This window comes from Quercus robur, chromosome 8 (genome assembly GCF_932294415.1).
Source record: "Quercus robur chromosome 8, dhQueRobu3.1, whole genome shotgun sequence".
In the NCBI taxonomy this organism is placed as follows: domain Eukaryota; kingdom Viridiplantae; phylum Streptophyta; class Magnoliopsida; order Fagales; family Fagaceae; genus Quercus; species Quercus robur.
Window position 1 is genome coordinate 3,080,720 of NC_065541.1, and position 20,686 is coordinate 3,101,405.

Genomic DNA, 20,686 nt, shown 5'->3' on the forward strand with positions numbered 1-20,686 from the left:
TTTGTTCAAGAGAGAATTAGAGAGTGTCCAATACTCACATACACCATTTCATGCAAGTTGTTCTTTTTAAAAATCTGTATGTTTCTCTTTTAATAACTGATTATCTAATTGGGCTAGCCTTTTGGGCCTTTCCAATTGGGCTCTAGTATGTGGCTTGGAGGGGACCAAAAGGGACCAATAAGACACTAGCTCCAATGGGCCTTGGGCTTTTTTGTTAACTCTTGACAAGTCCAAAGTTACCATTAACTATATTTAATACCACTATATAAATATAGTTGCACTCTAGATCTTATCTATAAATTATATCCCAAGACTTTATTGTACATGCAACCCCTTCATAATATATTCGTAGTAATACAAAGTCATAAATGTAGACTGTCACTTTGTAGATTACTACATCTTAATCCTTGAGTACCCGGTTTATTCCTTTTAAGTTATTCACCATATATTTATGAAATCCAATTTCATAAATATATACTTTAGTAATTTCTTACTAAAGTGGTTAGGCCTAACTCTTTGAATAACTAAACCGATTAAACTTATCTCAAGGGAATATTTTATATCTCCGTTAAGAGACTATGAATTCCATCTTAGGAATATATGTTCCATCAACACTAAATGTGGCTGCCCAACATATTGAGATTTTGACCGTTACTTTAGATCTCACTCCTGATATATCAAAGCAACCTACATTCAATGATTAGGTCCATTACTCTCTCAAGATTAAGAGTTTATATTAATATAAATCGTGAGATTTATTATTCAATTGACAGTCGTTACGAAAATAATAAATCTCACAGCGGTCTAGTTCAATATGTCTTAACTCTTAAAACATATCAACATATCAACTAGAAGTCACCACTTCCATGATCAAGACAAATCATCTTAGTTGATATATTATAGTCTTCGCAGATGAAACGCCCAATTTCATCACCAACTATGAACTATATTCTGAGTTTACAAAGAACTTGTGATTTATATCTTCTATGACTTTTCACATAAACCACATACTATGCATCTCATGGACTATATGATAATGTCTGAATATTCATACCATTATTTCAGATAATAATAAAACAACTTTATTTATTACAATATTAAGTCATACATCATGTCATACATAATATTACATATAGCATCAAACAATAGGATTTAAGGGCACTAATCCTAACAGTACCACACTAGCTCTGCCTGCTTGTCTAGTGGACGATCCGTCCGTGTGGATACTCCATTAAGGAACTTCTCCTGCCCCCTAGCCTTCTATGTACGTGAATTCCGCGATGAAGTCAATGATAACTTGCCCCTTTACGGCCATGCGGGGACGATACTACACATTGAACTCACTCAATTCAATTGCCCATAGTGCCATCCGTTCGACTGCTTCTGGGCTGCTCATTGCTCTTCGTAGAGGCTTGTTCGTTAGAATAATCACTGTGTGCACCTGAAATTAAGGTTTGAGTTTGCGGGCTGCTGTTACCAGGGCGAAAGCTAGCTTTTCCATTGGTGGGTACTTCTCTTCTGCACCCCGAAGTTCTCAGCTCGTGAAGTATACGAGCCTTTGAACTCCGTCCTCCTCTCTGACTAAAGCTGCATTGATAGTGGCTGGAGAGATAGCTAGGAAGATGAACAATTCTTCACCTAGTTTGGATGGGCTTAGCAAAGGTAGGGAAGAAAGATACGCCTTCAGGTCCTCAAATGCTTGCTGACACTCGATCATCCATTCAAAGGACTTTTTTAACGTGCAGAAGAATTGTAGGGACCTATCCATTGCTCTTGAGACGAATCTATTCAGTGCAGCCACCTTACCGTTTAGACTTTGTACCTCCTTGACGTTTTTTTGCGGGGTTAGCTCCATTATGGCTTGTATTTTATCTAGGTTGACGTCAATATCTTTTTATGACACCATGAACCCAAGGAATTTTCCAGACACCACCCCAAATGCACATTTGCTTGGATTCAGCTTCATGTTATAAGAGCAAAGGGTATCGAAAGTTTCCTTGAGGTCGTCTAGATGGTCATCCTTTCGAATGCTTTTTACCAACATGTGTCCACGTAGACTTGAACATTTCTCCCAATCTAACGTGCGAACATCTTGTTCATCAGCCTTTGATACGTGGCTCCGCTCCTATGTTTTTGAGTCCGAACTGCATTACTTTGTAGCAGAAGAGACCCTAGCTAGTAACGAATGAAGTCTTCTCTTGACTAGCCTCAGCTAGCTTGATCTGGTTGTGACCAGAAAATGCGTCCATGAAACTTAGTAACTGATGTCTCGTTGTTGAATCCACCAAGATGTCGATTTGCGGAAGTGGGTAGCTATCCTTAGGGCATGCCTTGCCGTACATCCTTTTGTCTATCCCTCTTCTTGGGCTTCTCTTCTCGAGCCAACAACGCGTCTTCTGCGTTCATGAACTTGGTAGCCCTGTAAAGTACATCCGATATGGTTTTTGAGTCGTTTTTGTATAAGTAAAACAGAAACTTACCCTTCCATAACCTGTTGGTAAATGCAGCCACTAGTATCTTGTCGTCAGCTTCATCAATCGAGAGGGCCTCCTTGTTAAAATGGGTTATATAGGATCTCAGCATTTCTTCCTCCCACTGCTTGATGCTCATTAGGCACATAGCAGACTTCTTATACCTGTGTCCCCATATAAAATATGAAGCAAACTGCATGCTCAGCTCTATGAAGTTGCTGATAGAGTTAGGCACCAGCCTACTGAACCATACCCTTGCAAGACCCTTCAATGTAGTCGGGAAAGCCCGACACATGATTTTGTCCGCAACACCTTGCAAGTGCATGAAGGTTTTGAATTATTCCAGATGATCCAAGGGATCCTTTGACCTGTCGTAGTTTTCTACCTGTGGCATGCAGAACTTCGATGGAAGGGGGAATGAAGTGACAAGTGCAGTAAAAGTGAGTTTGTCCGATGGACTAGCTCATCAAGGTCGCTTGACACCCGACCTCTGAAGGCATTCATTATGAAGTCCATCCTCTCCTTCATCATCTACATCTCCGCGACCATGTGTGGTGGAACAGTATCTGTAGCGGATGGACGACTTGTATCTTGTCTGTCTTGTTTGCTTGGGGCGTTGCTGCCTTCCAACCCCTCCTGGTTCCTTCTCTTGGCGCTGGTACGTTCCTAGTCCTCCTCTTGGGTATTAAGCAATGCGTTCTTTTAGCGCAGTTACTCCTCTAGGTCATGATTCTACTTGGTGAGGCATTCTACTGCTGCTGTAAGAGTTTGAACCTGTCTCTCAAGGGTGGTGGTGCATGGTTTGTCCCCTTGATGGTTATTGGTGGTTGCCATCGAGCGAGTAAGTACCATGTAACTTTTTGTCTGGGAAGTGGTAGTATGGCTTACTTCCAATCGACCTTTCTCACAGATAGCTCCAATTGATGATGCCGAAAATCGTTAGTAAGCCACATAGTCCTTACGTACTCTAGACAAAACCTATACAACATAGAAATAAAAGAAGACCTTACAGAGAGTATCGGCGTGGTACCAACCAAATACCCTCCGAAGGTTAAGTTAGAGAACTTTTTCACAACTCTAGAGTGTCAGAACTGAGATAAATTATGCATACCTTGTTTTTTGAGGGCTTTGGGTTTTTATAATAGTGTGGAACCGACCTTCGTTTCTTGCTTAGGAAGATGTTTCCTTATAGGGAAGATTCTCATAAGCGTGCATATTTTGCAGGATTCTTCCCATGTTGGGATTCCATTGACTAGGGTTAATCATGAAGTGCAAGATATTTCCATTTAGGATTTCGTAGGGTTTACTTAAGCCATGTGGGTGTCACGCGGCCTCGGTATCCGTCGGCCTCAGGCCCATGTACCTAGAACCTGTCCATATAAGGGGACTATCCGTCTATTATGGGGGCCCATCCGTCATGTGATCTCTCCGTCCAGTACCTCAATCTGTTGTCTTATTTTTGACAACCAACTAATTCAATATCGTTCGATTTATTTGAACGGATCCGTCAACCTTAATTTTTATCCTCTTTAGATATTAACCAAGCTATATGCCTATGATGTAGGAAAATACAACGATGAATTAACATGTTGATATTACATATAGATCAAACAAATTAAGAAAAGAGAAAGCCAACCAAATAACATATGACACGTTGTCAAGATTCTAAAGACCAAAAGAAAAGGAAAGCAGAGCAGCAGAAGAAAAACACAAATTCTACAGATAAGAGACTAAACGACAAGAAGAAGTAGTTAAACGACAGAGGCACATTAGCTGTTAGTTAAACTTCAAGTAGTTTAGGCAGTATATTTATCCACACATGTAAAACACATGTGGCCTATAACACGTGGTATAACTAACTTAGCATATAGTTTGGAAATTTATTTATTTATTTTTTTTTTTTTCTGTTTCTGCATATAGCTCAGGGTCTTTGTACAGATATCTTCATTCAATCACAATATATAGAGAAAATTTCCCAAAACTCTCTCTAGCTCTCTCTAGCTTTCTTTTCTTTCCATTTATAAATCTTACACGCGTTTTTTTCTTTTCTTTTCTTAGTACAATCGCTATATACATCTCCAAGAACATATGTAATGTGACAAAAAAAAGAGGCAACAAAAACATATATATTACACTATGATTGGCAAAAAAGAACTTTAGTCAATTAATATCATTCTCTAGTATAGTTGTAGGTGACTAAATTTCTCGGTTCGAAATAAGTCAAACAAATAAAATAGTTTCACAAATACGAATTTGTATTGATGATTGTGTGGTACAATTCTCTGTAATTACAAAAGAGTTATCATCTGATTCGATCTCCTTAAAAGACTTGTTGATTGGATTTGTAGTAATGTGATTTTGATTCGAACACCCAATGTACTTTAATTTGGCTGAAGAATGGATTGAAGATTTTTGGAACAGAATTACCATGAATATTTGGCTATGAGCTTGTTGGAAATTCTTTGTTCTTCGTGTTCTTTGTATTCTTCGTGTGTTCTTCGTGTTCTTCGTGCGTTCGTCTTCTTCAAAGGTTTGTGGTGAAAGTTCTTCGGGGCTTTAGAGGCTTGAATCCGTGGAGCTTCACTGATTTGTGATTTGTTGATATTTTCGGACCTTTGAACTTGATTCCCGTAAACTTTTGGATCTAGGCAGATGGTTTGGATGATTCTGCTTCGAATGTTCTCCGATTTTGAGGTTGAAGTTCTTAAAGTTCCTGGAGGCTTCAGGGCTTGATTCCAGTAGAGCTTTTTCACTTCTGAATCTTGGTCCTCCTAAATGTCTTAGGAAGGCTTCTATTTATAGGAGTTTGGAGGTGGGTGAGCAACACGTGGCGGAGTCTGATTGGTGACACATGTCACAGCCTGATTGGTCCGCTTATGTCATCGCTTACACGTGCGAGGCTGCTTGTGTCATCGCTTACACGTATGCTGATGCGTGATTGGTTTTTGCATGACACTTGGCAAATTTCCAATGGCTTCTGAATAGTGATAGCAAAACCTAGCAGCAATACATGATGCTTTGTAATTGGCTGTATTTTGTGGATTTGGTAATGTGACGTGTCATCTTGTGATAGGTCGGGAATTTTCCCTCTCTACAAATGCCCCCTCGAGACTCGTTCACGCACATAGTTTCGGAGTGTGGTGTGGGAATGAGTTTCGAAAATAGATCTTTACATTTGACTCTTTAAGTGAAGTAGTTGAAGGTGGTGGAGCTTTCAACAGGATGAGATAATTTCCGAAGAGTAGATCCACCCATATGAAAGGCTTTGATGAGACCGAAAAGGGGTCTGCGAGTATTTGAATGTACTCGCGTGATGGAGCCTTCTCAGCAGAGGTTAAGTTGAAGTAATTTTAAAAGAGTGTTCTATGATATTTGAAGTGGGTTGGTGAGGGGGAAAGTTATTTGCAAGAAGTTGGATGTACTTGCAAGATTGACTCATTTCAACAGAGGTTAAGTTGAGGTAATTTCAGGAGAGTATTTTGGATCGTTAGCGACGATCACAGGGTGTAGAAGATGGGGAAGATGAGAGAATGGTGGCTGGGTACAGCATGCAAAGTCATGGGGACAACCTCGTGTTCTTAAGAACTTCTGGTGAAGTTATTTCAGAAGATCATGCTTTGGATTACGGCTAGGACATGTGGGAAAGTGGTTGAATGCACATGTGTAATTATATCACTCAAGTTAAGTTGAGGTAATTTCAGAAGCTTATGGATTCTGGGTATGCTGGTGGTGGCAATGAAGAAGACGAGGATGAAGCAAAGCGAATGGGTGAAACATACGCCACCATGGTGCTGGCCCTGTATGTTAGGGAACTTCTAGTGTAGATGTTTATGGGAAGTACACCTTTGGATATGGGACTGACTGCATGCTGAATGAGGTCCGGCGGCAAGTTATAGAATGTGCCTGTGTGATGGGACCATGCCGACGGACGTTAAGTTGAAGTAATTTCAGAAGAGTACCTTCTGAAATTCTTCAAGTTGATTTTAAGTTGGAGTAATTCCAGAAAGTGAGTTTTGAGGTACCAGCAACGATGACCTTTAGGTCCCATAGTGGTGAGGACATGGAATAAGGCTTTGGTGACCATTTACCGGCACCAAAAGCTGAATTCTGATGAACTGGTGCCTTGGAGGTTGTTTTAAGTGTTGGATGGAAGAAAATTTGTAAGATACCGCAACACTTTTTACCATCTTCACCTACTGCCACTTGTTGGAAAAGCACAGAAAAATGAAAGATGGAGCTAACTTGTGATTTTGGTCTTAGAAACCAGCCAAGTTGCTGTTTCTTCCGAACCATTGCTTCTGCTAGAAGACCTAGCAATTGGAAAGAGACTAAGGGAACCCTGAGGTTAGGAACAGGTGTGTCCGCTGGACTTGGGTTTCCTGGCCAGCCAAGTCCACGGAAGCATGGGAGGATAATACAGGCCTTGTTATGAGTAATTTTATGGACAAATGCGGTCATTAAGGGGAGAAACAAAATTTGTTTGGATCTCAAAATTGCAATGATGTTGTAAATAGGGTTTCGACCGAACCATGAGAGGGTTGATCTTAAACTAATTATAAAGAAATATCGGTTGCTAGGTGTTGAGAATGATGAGGCCATAGTGAGAAATGGCTGTGAAAAGGAGGACTTGAGAATTTGAAAGAAGCAAATCCTCATTTCATGATTCAGTGTGTTTTTTTTTTTTATGAGTTTTGATGAACCCGCCCCTTCTATTTATAGTAGAGAGATGAAGAATGGTAGATAGGTAGTTGAGAATGGCGGTTAAGAATTTTTGGTGAGAACGGTAGACGGGAACGGTAGATAGGAACGATAGGCACCGAACAGGAATGGTAGGTTGAAGACTGGTAGGCACCGAACAGGAATGGTAGGTTGAATTAATGACCCAGTGTAATTTCAAGTTCCAACACACTTGTGAGAGTTCATTTGTACTTCGAAAGGGAAGCCTTGATGAAGTCTTGAGAATAACCTTGAGGGAATCCAAACCAAGTGGATGAATCTCAAATTTTGATCTTGAGAGCCTAAGTTTTGAACACTTGAAATCGAGTCATTTGTGCAATTTTCGAGTCTCAAATGACAGAATGGACTCCAAAATTGGAATGTACGCAAAAAATTGAGCAAGATAGGTCCATCTTAAAAATTTTGACATTTGGTCAACATTTGCACAAAAGTCAACTTTTTTGGAAATTGGACGTTTGCACAATTTCTGAGTTTCGAATGAAGAAATAGGTCCCAAAATCAGAATGTACTCGAAAAATTGAGTGGGACAAGTCCGTTTTGAAAATTTTAACTTTTTGGTCAAGGTCAAAGGTCCAATTGGTCAAAGCATTTTCTCTCTCTCTTTTCTTTTTTTTTTTTTTTTCCTTTTTTTGCAGGCAATTCGGACTGGGTCAATTTGTAGGTCAGTCCGGGTCAAACCGGGTCATTTGGAAATATGGGTCAGACCAGGTAATGGAGGATGACGTCATTTCTCTGTCCCGTGCGTCAGCGCCAGCGCTTGAGAGATCGCCGGCGCGTGGAAGCGCGTGAACGGGAGTGGCTGCGCGTGTCGCCGAAGGCAATCACCGCTGGATCTTTTGGCGGTGCGTGGAGGCACGTGCTTGGGTTTTTGGGCCTGAAATTTTTGGGTTTTGTTGATCTAAGGCCGTAGAAGACCATGGTATAGTCAGTTTTCTAAAATCATGGGTAGATTTGCATAGATTTGAAGGACTAGGCCACGGGTCATCGCGAGTCTGTGGCGGCACGTGGAGGCGCGTGCAGCTGTTTTTGGGCTTGAAATTTTAAGGTTTTGTAGATTCTGGGCCGATAGATCTAGTGGTGGCACCAGTTTTGTGAAAATTTTCTTAGATTTGTGCAGATTTGAATGAGAAACCCGCAGGACGTTTAGGAGGTTGTGGCTGCTCGTGGTGGTGCGTGGTGGCTCCGTTGCTGAAGATCTCTCTGGGTTTTGTACATCAAAGTCCTTAGAAGATTTCTGTGGGTTATTTTTGTGAAATCTTGTCAGAATTTTTTAGAAATCCAGAATGGGAGACCGCAGGCATTGTTGGACTTGTTGCCACCTTGGTCTACTTTGGTGGTGGTCATTCTGACAACGTTTGACAATCCAGGTAGGGAGTGGTTCCAGGGTAACTACTGAGTGTCTCTGCTGTTCTCAAGGGATTGGTGACACAGTAGAACAAGAAACTTCCCTTTGCCAGCCTAGAATTTCATTCATAGTCTAGTGCCATAGTTTTTCCTCTCTGCAGGCCAATAGGTTGTTTCTAAGGTCTAGTGTAATTTTTTTTCTTTCTGACAGCATGATACATTTATGAGCCCCCTTTTCTTTTCAAGGTTTGGTGTAGACTTTCTTGACCTTGAGTGTTTGCAAAATCTGACTTTGAGCTCCATAAATCTCTATATAAGGCCATCCGGGGCATGCATTGAGTTGTACAAACAGCCTTCGGTGGGTAGTATGATAGTTTAAGTGTCGAGAAATTATGCAGAGATTTTTTTTTTGGTGACAGGCTAGTGATTAAAATTGAAGCTCTCTCTCTTTGTTATTTTATTATTATTATTTATTTTTTTAGTTCAAACGTGCCATGAGATTTTCCCCTGACAAATATTTTTTGTTGTTGCTTGTTTTTGTTACACAGCATGCTTTCCTCGGTAATTAAGCTGCACCAACACTTGTTTTTTTTTTAACGCAGCTATCTCAATAGTCTTTGCAACGTAGCCACATCAAGAGTCTTTACCATGAAGCGGTGCTAGTGTTTATCCTTGTATTGAAGCCATGCCAACATTCATTTTTGTCATGAAGCAATATTTGCACTTGCATCTACTATAAAATCGCACCATCATTTGCCTTTGTAATGAAGCTGCACCAGCACTCTTTTTTTGCCATAAAGTTGCCTCGACATTTTATTTGGATTGAGGCCACATCTACACCTCATTCATGCCGAAGCTGTGTCAACACTCATTTTTGCCATGAAACAATGTCAGCACTTCATTCGCACCTGCACTCGTATTGAAGTCATACCATCATTTGCACTGAAGCCGTGACAACATTCATCCTTGCCATGAAGCTACGTCAACACTTCATTTGCACCGAAGCTATGTCATCATTCATCTTTGCCATGAAACTATGTCAATACTTTATTTGTGCCGAAGCTATGAAGCCACGTCAACACTCATTTTTGCCATGAAGCCACGACAACACTTCATTTGTGTTGAAGCCATGAAGCCACATCAACACTCATTTTTGCCATGAAGCCACATCAACACTCATTTTTGCCATGAAGCCACGACAACACTTCATTTGTGTCGAAGCCATGAAGCCACGTCAACAATCCATTTTCGCCAAAGCCGTGCCAATGTTCATCTTTGCCATGAAGCCACGACAACACTCCACATTAGCACTTGCACTCGCATTGAAGTCACACCAAATTTTTAGAGGCAACATAGCTCAGACATCAAGGGTGCATAACATTTGAAGACGCCAGAGCATGCTACCAAGACTTTGAAGATTTTGAAACATGCTACCAAGAATTTTGACATTGCACGAACATGCCCGTAGAGGAAAGATGATGCACACCGACTTCAGATATATAATTTATCATCATTCTGGAGGAAATTGACGTTACCCAGATTTCAGAGATATGATGTGAAATGACACCACTCAGAAGGGAGATGATGTGGTTCTAATTTCAAAGCTATAAAGTGGCACAACCTAGAAGAGAGATGATGTAGCCTAGACTTGGAAGGTATAAGGAGATGCCCCCAGGAGATAAGTGACGCAAAGTATACTTCAGAGATGTGGGAGGATGTCCACAAAAGATGAGCAATGCCATGAAGACTTCATTTCTTGCAAAAGAGGTTGGAGATTCTATTTTACTCCACAACCAAGCATCAACTTATGTTCATCATCATTTGAAATAAAGTTAAGCAACGTCAACTCCTTACAGTCTTCATTTTCTACTACAACGATCTTTGATCATCCTATTAAACAGTCGTATGTCTTTAAGCAATGCCTTACTAACCAAAGGGACCTTAAAAGCGCATTGATGACTGTTGGAAAACTCCTCAAGTTAGACTGGCCATCCTTCTTCTTTTCATGTGACTGAACTTAGTGACAAGTACTAAGCTGCCTATGTACCCCAGAGAGAGATGAAATCATCACGTAGTTCAACAGATTTTTTTTTTTTTGATGATTTTTTTTTTGATGATCTTTTTTTTTTTTGGTTTTGTTTTGTTTTGTTTTGTCTTTTTTTTTTTTAATAAATTTTTTTAGTGCGTGACTAAACTCAGCAAAAGATACTAAGTTACCTACATACCCCGGAGAGGGATCAAGTCATCGCGTAGTTCAAATGATTTTTTTTTTTTTATAATTAATTTTTTTTTTCTTATGTGTTTTTTTGCCAAAAGGGGGGCGCAGTGTGTAATAGTGGGTATCACTACTAATCGAACCCAAGACCTTGGCCTCAAGGGAGACACGGGCGTCCAACCGCTACGCCACACTCGCAATTGGTGACATGCAGTAGGATTAATTTCTCCTTATTGGTATGCTTTCAAGGGTAATGGGAAAACATCATGTACTCTTGCAGCACTACAGTGGGCAGTTTAAACTCTTACCAAGGAGCAATACTTGACTTTCAAGTGTAGAAGTGTTTAAGGAACTTCCCATTGATGGGGCCGATCCTTGCACCATTATTGTCAATCAATTTGTAAACTCCAATGGTGTTTGCCCCCTACCTTAGAGTTGGAAGTACATCACAAGCAACGGTCACATGGTTTGACCCAACAACTTCATCAAAGTTTAGATCAATCTTGTTTTCTTTGGCAAGCTTCATGATTTGTTCTTTGAAGACGAAGCATTTTTGGGTTGGGTGGCCAAAGATGCGATGATATTTGCAGTAGTTAAGGTCATCAACTTTCCCCATGTCTTCTATCCACTTGCATTCTGGCAATTCAATCAGCTTCAATTGCAATAGTTGTTCTAAGATGTTTGGCACATCTTCATCGGGGAACGGATATACTTTTTGCTCACGTTCCTTAAAAGTCAAGCGACGCACCTCATTCTTTTGCCATCCTTCAAGTCGTTTTTCATTTGCATTTGCTCCTCTTCTTGGAACCTTGATTTCGGCAGTGTTAACAACCATTAGGTCTTTGAGGCTGACTTTTGCATTCCTATCATTCCTCCTTACTTCCCTTCTATTTTCCTCAGGTATGGGAGGTTTTGTGCTTCCGCGACTAGCAATGCTCAACTCCATGTCATGCGCACGAGTTGCTAGCTCTTCAAATGTTCGGGGTTTTATCCCTTGGAGGATGTAAAGAAGTCCCCAATGCATGCCTTGGATACACATCTCTACAGCAGATATTTCAGAAAGTCTATCCTTGCAATCCAAACTCAAAGAACACCATCGATTGAAATAATCGACTACCGACTCATTTTCCCATTGCTTGGTATTAGCAAGCTCCATCATGCTCACTGTGTGACGCGTGCTATGGAATCGGTCTAGAAATTCTCTTATGAGTTGCTCCCAACTGTCGATTGACTCACGTACTAAGTTTGTATACCAATCAAAGGCATTTCCCTTGAGTGAACAGACAAATTGCTTTACAAGGAGGCTTCCTTGAGTCCCTGCGTTCTCACAAGTTTCTACAAAGTGAGCAATGTGTTGCTTAGGATTTCCTTTGCCATCAAACTGCAAGAACTTGGGGGGTTGATACCCATTTGGCATTCTCATGTTGTCAATGCGCTTTGTGTAGGGTTTTGAATATGTGAGAGAACTTGTAGAAGAACCTCCATATTGTGCTCGAACGGTATTTGTTATCATGTCTTGTAGTTGTTGGACAGATATCGAGGCCATTGAGGTGGAATGTCCATGTTGAGAAGTTCCTTCACCTCCATTTCCTTTATCAACCCTGGCGTTTTCTCCTTTCAAGGTAAAGTCAGGTGGGTGCTCAGGGCCAAGACTTGATTCACCCGAATCTTGTACCTCTAGCTTGTTCATTAAAGTTGCAATTTGGAAGTCCTTATCTTCAAGTGCTTTTGTGAGAAGGACAACCCTTTGTTCCATTTCGACCATCTTTTCTTCCATGGTAGAGGTGTTAGTCATCATAACTGACACAACTTTCCAAGATGATGGAGAAGGAAGTGAATTGAAGTGAGCATGTGAAATCTCATCTTTTGGATTCCCTTCGGTGGGAGAGAAATTGTACGACCAACTTTTTGTGAAGGAAGAAGGGTTTTGCCCCCATACTTGAGGTGTTCCAAGGTGGAGATGTCCTTGTTGATGACCTTGTTTCTTATAAGAGGGTCTAAGGAGATGTTTGTCTGGACCTTGGCTTCCTTGGTTGTTTGATATTGAAGTTGATTGTTTGCTTTGGATTGGCTACAATTGATTACACCAATTCAGTTGTTGGTGGTAGCCATACCAAGTTTAGTTGAAGTAGCTATTGTTGAAGCTTGAATGTTCTTGCTAGAGGCCATTGTAGTTAGTAGCAAGATGATGAAGATTTCTTTCTTTGAAGGAGAATGAGATGAGAGGCAGAGATGTCCCACCGGGCGTGCCAGAATTTGTGGACGACTAAATTTCTCGGTTCGAAATGAATCAAACAAGTGAAATAGTTTCACAAATGCGAATTTGTATTGATGATTGTGTGGTACAATTCTCTGTAATTACAAAAGAGTTATCCTCTGATTCGATCTCCTTAAAAGACTTGTTGATTGGATTTATAGTAATGTGATTTTGATTCGAACACCCAATGTACTTCAATTTGGCTGAAGAATGGATTGAAGATTTTTGGAACAGAATTACAATGAATCTCTGGCTATGAGCTTGTTGGAAATTCTTTGTTCTTCGTGTTCTTTGTATTCTTCGTGTGTTCTTCGTGTTCTTCGTGCGTTCGTCTTCTTCGAAAGTTTGTGGTGAAAGTTCTTCGGGGCTTTAGAGGCTTGAATCCGTGGAGCTTCACTGATTTGTGATTTGTTGATGTTTTCGGACCTTCGAGCTTGATTCTCGTAAACTTTTGGAGATAGGCAGATGGTTTCGATGATTCTGTTTCGAATGTTCTCCGATTTTGGGGTTGAAGTTCTTGAAGTTCCTGGAGGCTTCAGAGCTTGATTCCAGCAAAGTTTTTTCACTTCTGAATCTTGGTCCTTCTAAATGTGTTAGGAAAGCTTCTATTTATAGGAGTTTGGAAGTGGGTGAGCAACACGTGGCGGAGTCTGATTGGTGACACATGTCACAGCCTGATTGGTCCGCTTATGTCATTGCTTACACGTGCTGGACTACTTATGTCATCGCTTACACGTGCAAGGCTACTTATGTCATCGCTTACACGTGCGAGGCTGCTTGTGTCATCGCTTACACGTATGCTGATGCGTGATTGGTTTTTGCATGACACTTGGCAAATTTCCGTTGGCTTCTGAATAGTGATAGCAAAACCTAGCAACAATACATGATGCTTTGTAATTGGCTGTATTTTGTGGACTTGGTAATGTTACGTGTCAGCTTGTGATAGGTTGGGAATTTTCCCTCTCTACAATAGTATTCTTTAAAGTCTTTAAGATTTTCCAATCATAAAATAAAATTAAATAAAACCGAATATTTTTCTCAATCTCAGGACTATTGGAAATTATTGAGTTTTCTTGGAGTACCATAAATGCATGCTCCCTTATCTCACATAATTGTGGATTCCACTAATTAAATTCATGGTGAGACCTACAATTAATGTGAGAGAGGAAAGTACACATTTATGGTACTCTGGGAGTACTGAGCAATAAACATGTGCCTTATGTAGGAATTTGAAATTCTTGAGGTTACAATTATAAAGCCAAAGTCAGCTCTTTCTCATTGGACCTACACCCAGGATTGACATATGCAAATCTGAATTGTAATCACGGAATGCTATAGAAAATATTTAGGGGGGAGTGATTTGATCTGAACTGTCCAAAGTGTACATTGTTATTTTTCTAATAATTTTCCAAAATAAAAGAGCTATGCTAGTCTTGGATTTTCTCTTCTGGGCATTACCTGAACAGATATTACTTACATCAAAAAAGTTGTATTAGCATTTATCTGGCCAGACTATGAGTCTATGATTATGATAAAGAGAAAAAAATAAGGAAAAAAAAAAAAAAAATCTGGAGAGCACCACTCAAGGTCGGCTGGATACCGTTTGAGGCTTTACTACGACAATTTTGAGTGGGGTCTCTTTAAATTTATAATTTAATTTGTTTATGTAGTATCCAATTGTCTTGTTCTTTGAGATTCAAAATTACTAATTAAGTTTTTTTAACATCTACTTTTCAATTGATGATATAATTAATTTATTTAATATTTTTGTGATATAATCAGTTTTAAATATGATTTTTATCAAAAACTTTTTTGTTTTCAAAAAAAATTCTAATGACTATTGTCAATCTAAAAACCTAAAAGTTATAGCGCGCACAAAAAAAAAAAAAAAAAAAAAAAAAAAAAAAAAAAAAAAAAAAATCTAATATAAGACATAAAAAGTAAAAAACTTTTAAGCAAAAGCCAAATGTACTCTAACTCTTTTCTATAATTTTTTTTTTTTTATTTGTAATATTTCATATAAATTTATGCTAAATTTCGGTTCTCCTTGTAACAATTTCAACAAGAGATCCTATTAAAGATTTAGTTCATTTTTCTGAAAAGGATATGTTTAGACCCCTTAATTAGTTGATTTTATAACAAAGCAACATGTTAAATTAAATAATTATGAATTTAGATTGATTTTCGGTGTCTATTACATATTTATCATCAAGAACGAATGTTATAGGTTGAATCTCTCTAAAAAAAACATAAATCATATAAAAAGTAATAAATAATTAAGCACATTGTTACAGTCATATTTTCTATGTAATTGGCTAATTCTTTGACAAAACGCACTTTACTTGTATTCGAGTAGATCTAAGTTGGGTTTAATATATTAAGAGGTATATTGTTCAAACATATCAAGTGGTATCATTAAAGACATGAAGGTTTATCCAGAAACAAGTGAAGAAAAACTATTTTATCAAGTCTCAATAGAAGCTCGACAAATGCTGCTATCGAAGTTTAATGGAGAAGCTCGACACAAACTCGTCTATCAAGATCTACGATTTCAGAATTTTCAGATCTGAAATTCGGCTCATAATGACTTGGATGATTAGGGTTTCTTTTCTCACAACCCTAGTCAAAAAGTGGTTCATATCCTTTCACAGGATAAACAAACAGTTACAACTTATAAGGTGATTGCAACAATAGGGGGGGGGGGGGGGGAGGACGGAAAGGAAGTCATTAATAGTGGCAAAGACAACAGTTATTTTTGTGGTAACAATGAGCTTAGCAAAAGATACAAATACAGGCAATGAAGGCATTTGATTTGAGAAAAAATACCGCTGACTTTCTAACTGATTGTTAACATAAATCCACCCAATAACTCAACATTCTACCTAGTTCTAGCTTCTAACTACTCTTCAGGCCTTGAGTACATATCTCTTGGTTTTCCTCCAGTGGGCCTTTTGATCTACCTTGGCCTTCTTCAAATCCCTGGTCTTCTTTAATCTGAACTGATGAGTTGGGCTTTGGCCCACCTGATCCCCTAGCCTCATTAGTACGCAATCCATGCTTGGATTTGAAGTACCTGGCTGGCTATGTAATTGTTGGGCTTCATCTACAATCTCAGCTAACCCGATATAGCTTTGGGTGATTGGGTCTTCAATGAAAGAGTGAAAAATGGGGCTTGGCAGGTACATTTGGAAGAATATTAGAGCATCCATAGCAGATGTTTAAAAAAAAAAAAATGTCATTTTACCACACCAAAAGCCTACTTTATTATTTTATCATATCATTTTATAATATTCCATTTATCAGATATTTTATCATTTAATTCTATATATTAAAATAATATTTACTACACATTAAAATAATATATTATCTCATCCCCATTATCATCAACAATAGCAACAACATCAACGGCACTACCACCAGCCACCAATATCTACTGCCGCAACAACACCGACAACCACCACCGGCCATCACCCCCATAGCCCACCATCACTGCCACTGTCACCGCCCATAGCTCACAGCCCACCACCACCCAGATCAACTAAACCACCACCTCCTGCCTACAATTTAAAAAACAAACACAAAACCCATACCACCCCACAGCCCACCATCACCCACAGCTCACCCATCATATCAGAACCCACCATCACCACTACTACAACCCACCTCTATTGCAAACCAACCACCACAATTACTCACCAATATCAGGTCAACCCAAATTGCAGCCAAAAAAAAAAAAAAAAAAAAAAACCACAACCAGAGAGAGGCAGAGTGAAAGGCGGACAGAGAGGAGAGGGAAGAGGGTGAGATCGACAGTGGCCTCGGGGTGAGATCGGCTGTGACTGGAGGAGGTGAGATCAAGCGTGGCTGAGTGATATTGACGGTGGCTAACAATATTGACGGCAGCTGGACGAGATCAGCAATGGCGGCTTCAAAGGGTGAGAGAGATTGAGAGGAATCAGTGAGAGGAACAGAGGTAAGAGAGAGGGAATCGGTGAGTTCCGCAAACAAACCACTCCAAGTTCGCACGTTTCCAAGAAGCTGTCCTCCAAGCCCTCGCCAGTGGAGCGCATTGTTGTCGTCGGAGCTATGTCATTGTCGTTGCTGGTGAACATCCTGGACTGGTCAAAGATCCTGAGAGACGAGTACAGATATAATAACCGGTACTGGGAGAAAAGAGAAGGAACTGGTGAGAGAGAAGAGAAAAGAAAAAGTGAAGAGAGAGGAGAGAGAAAAGAGAATAAAAAACTATAAAAATTTATGCAAAATCTGTCTGTACTGTCTCTTATTAAAGACGGTACTGTAGCTGTATGACATAATTTTTGAGATTTGGAACATCTGATAAAGTTCCATTTTTGTGTTTGGTGTGGCAAATGTGCCAAATATTTGGCATTTGGCACATCTACTATAGATGCTCTTAAAAGGAAGAGCAGGAAGTTGCTGCGGACGTAGTTTGGGTTGCCTTGTATGGGGATTTGAGTTGAGTTGTTTGTTTGCTTAGAAAACAAAAGAAAGATAAAGGAAAAAAATAAGATAAAAAAATGAAAATAAAAATAATTAAGAATGAAAAATAATTATTTAAATAAAATATAATGTAGAATAGATACTTTGATATGAGGTGTTTTAAAAATTAATTAGAGAAAATAGAAAAAATATAAGTTCTTATACTAAAATATACAAAATAATTTGCATGAATTCAAGCAAATGCTTTAATCGTTCTTCTAACTCCTTTGCTACAAGGCCAAGTATTATTTCCTTACGAAACATTGTAAAATTCAAAATAGCAAACTCTTATTATTATTTTAAATTCCGTAACTTATTCACCATGTCTCATTTTTTTTTTTTTTTTTGGCTGAACACCATGTCTCATTTTAAAGAGGTTCATATCCTCTCATAAATAAACAATTACATGGTGATTGCAATTCTAACGAGGAAAATAGTCACACCAACAAACCCATCATTGTAGCCGAAAAAAAAAAAAACTTATTTGGGCCAAAACAATGAGAAGCACAATAAAGGAGAAAACGACAAACATGTAAAAGAAAACCACATGATTTCCTACTTGATTCTCTTCAAAAACAAGCCCAATAACGTGTCCCAGCAGCAACAATTATAATCACCTCCTCATCCAAGTTTGTAGACAAAGCCCAACAATTCCAGTGTCAAGGTTCATATAAAAAATGGTCTAATAGGACTATTGTTTATCAAAAGAAAAAAAAAAAAAAAAAAAAGGAAAGAAAGATCTAATAGGACTATTGAGGATTCAAACTATTAAATCATCATATTATGAGGAAAAGCGTACTTACAGATTTAAATTAGCATCACTAAGTAGAAGATGATTGTTTACCTACCACAAGTGGACAAACTTTGTTTAGTAATGAAGAAGTTAACACTAGAAAATAAAAAAGAAAAACAACGTAATATATGACTAAATATCTCATAATTGAAATCTCAAATTAAATGCTTCAATAAATTCATTTTAATCACTATATCTAATAAGATATTTGACTAACACAATTTGAATCAGGGGCAGAAGTGCAACTTTTCAAAATCCTAAGAGCAAATGTTTTAACAATGGTCAATTCCCTCTGTCACTTGCTTTGTTTTGTTTTGATACAGTATTCGCCCAATTTAGCAAATGAGCTTCTGCCTCTACATTTTTCACAAAGTACAATTTAAGCCAAATATGAAAAATCAGCAAAATCCAAACAAACAGACCATGGAAGCAGCAGGTGGTGAATCACATATTTCAACAAATGCAAAATAAAATGGACTACAGTTGCTTTTAACTATACAAATCTACAACACAAATCCCACCACATTATTTACCAGTAAAAGAAGAAAACCCAAGTCAAAAAAAAAGAAAAAAAAAAAAAAAAGAAAGAAGCTGATATACTGATATTACCATTTACCACATCAAGGGTTTTATCTACTGATATTACATTTGTATAATCTTGTTGATATTCATGACAAAATGGCTGCTGATGAGCTTTACAGCCAATACATTCTGCTTTATAGGCTGTTACTATAAACTACTTGGATAATTACATGTGTTTGATACCTATAATGAGATGGTCGTTTGTATTGGATGCTCATGGAAAGGATATCATTCTCTAGTATAGCATGCTTTTAAGTCCATCAGATTTCCAAACCATTATATATATATATATATATATATTTTAACCCAAGATTTGTCTCATTCTCAGCACTACAAAGGTCACATTTTTAAAAGAATTCCTTCTTTGCCTAATTGACTTCCCTGATTTGCCCAATCAACAAGCATATTTGGTATTTTCTTCAATATGATAGAGCAATCGAAAAAAATCAAAAGATTAGCTTTTTCTAGAGAATTAAGAAAATGTTTTTAAGGTTGACAAATCGATCAAAATGTATGTAAATTTACTACTAAGAATAAGTGTAGTATTTTACAAAATTATGCTACATAACATTTATATAATTCAGTACCCATTTATATAGTTCAAAATCAATTTCTCTCATACAATCTAATTTTAAAGAGAAGCAAATCTATCCATGAATGGTCCAGACTACTAACCATTATCAGCTATTAGATTTAAAGAGGCCATTCTAATGGATAATAAGCAAATAGGGGAGAACATTGAAATACATTCTCCTCATTGAAGCTGTCTTCAAAAGATCGTATTATGTTACATTCTCCTCAATGCAATTTACTATTCACTAAAATAAGACCAAAACAACCACTAAAAGTATGCTTAGCAAAAGTGCACCATTAGCCTCTACTAAATTCATCTGACCACCCAAAAGTATAGTTGAATTAAAATTGCATTGTAAATTTAATAGCTATAGTGCATAAAATATGCTTAGTTAATGACAACTATAGAACATTCATAAAGTCATAAAGTCAGAGTCTCAGCAAAAAAATAGAATGTTCATAAAGTCATAACATAACTCCCTTGGGTTGGGCTCAAAGAGGCAATGAGAGCGGCCTGATTGATGTTACATGTAACCAAATCTAATTGGTCAAGCATTTTGACAAACACCTTGTAGGACCTTTTTAGGAGGTCAGTTGTTGTAGCCTATGTCAATCAATTTGAACTTTCATTTACACATATGTCAATATTCACAAAATCAGTATCTTCCACCTTTTCAGTGATCCAAAATAAAGAACAAAACCATATGAACAACCTCATACTATTTAATATAGAGTTGTTAAGCATCCAATACTCCAATGTAATTTAACTCCTCTAACAATATTAACACTCATTTCCATCTTGGCATCAACATAGTGGACTACAAGACAACGTAGCTTATGAAGCATGTGGATTGTAACTGGTATCTCCCGTATTAGTGTTTGCGACATTACCAAAGTCTCCAAATTCTCGAACTTTCCGATGGAGTTTGGAAGTGTCTTCACTTTTGTATTATTCAAGTTTAGAATCTCAGCAGCTATCTTATGGCGGGGTATTAATATTTTGATTAAGTGAGTGGTTTCTGGAGGAAATCATGGAAGCCACGCGGATGAGGATCATGTAGTGCCACGTGAATCAAGTACAAGTCGATTGCTATTTCACCCAAGTTTTGACACCCTCACTCATGTCTCCTTCAGCTGCGGCCCTTTTATGTGTCTTTGAGGAAGAAGGGTAGTCAACTTCTCCAGTTCATCTTTGATGTTATCAACTTCTCCGT

At 38.4% G+C, this 20,686-nt stretch overlaps 1 protein-coding gene across 1 annotated transcript; it reads right to left on the bottom strand.

Moving 5' to 3' along the window:
- Positions 1–2,319: 2,319 nt before the first annotated feature.
- Positions 2,320–2,766, bottom strand: LOC126694129 (uncharacterized). Its single transcript, XM_050390210.1, has one exon. It carries the CDS (start codon positions 2,764–2,766, stop codon positions 2,320–2,322), a length of 447 nt encoding a protein of 148 aa, XP_050246167.1.
- Positions 2,767–20,686: the final 17,920 nt, after the last annotated feature.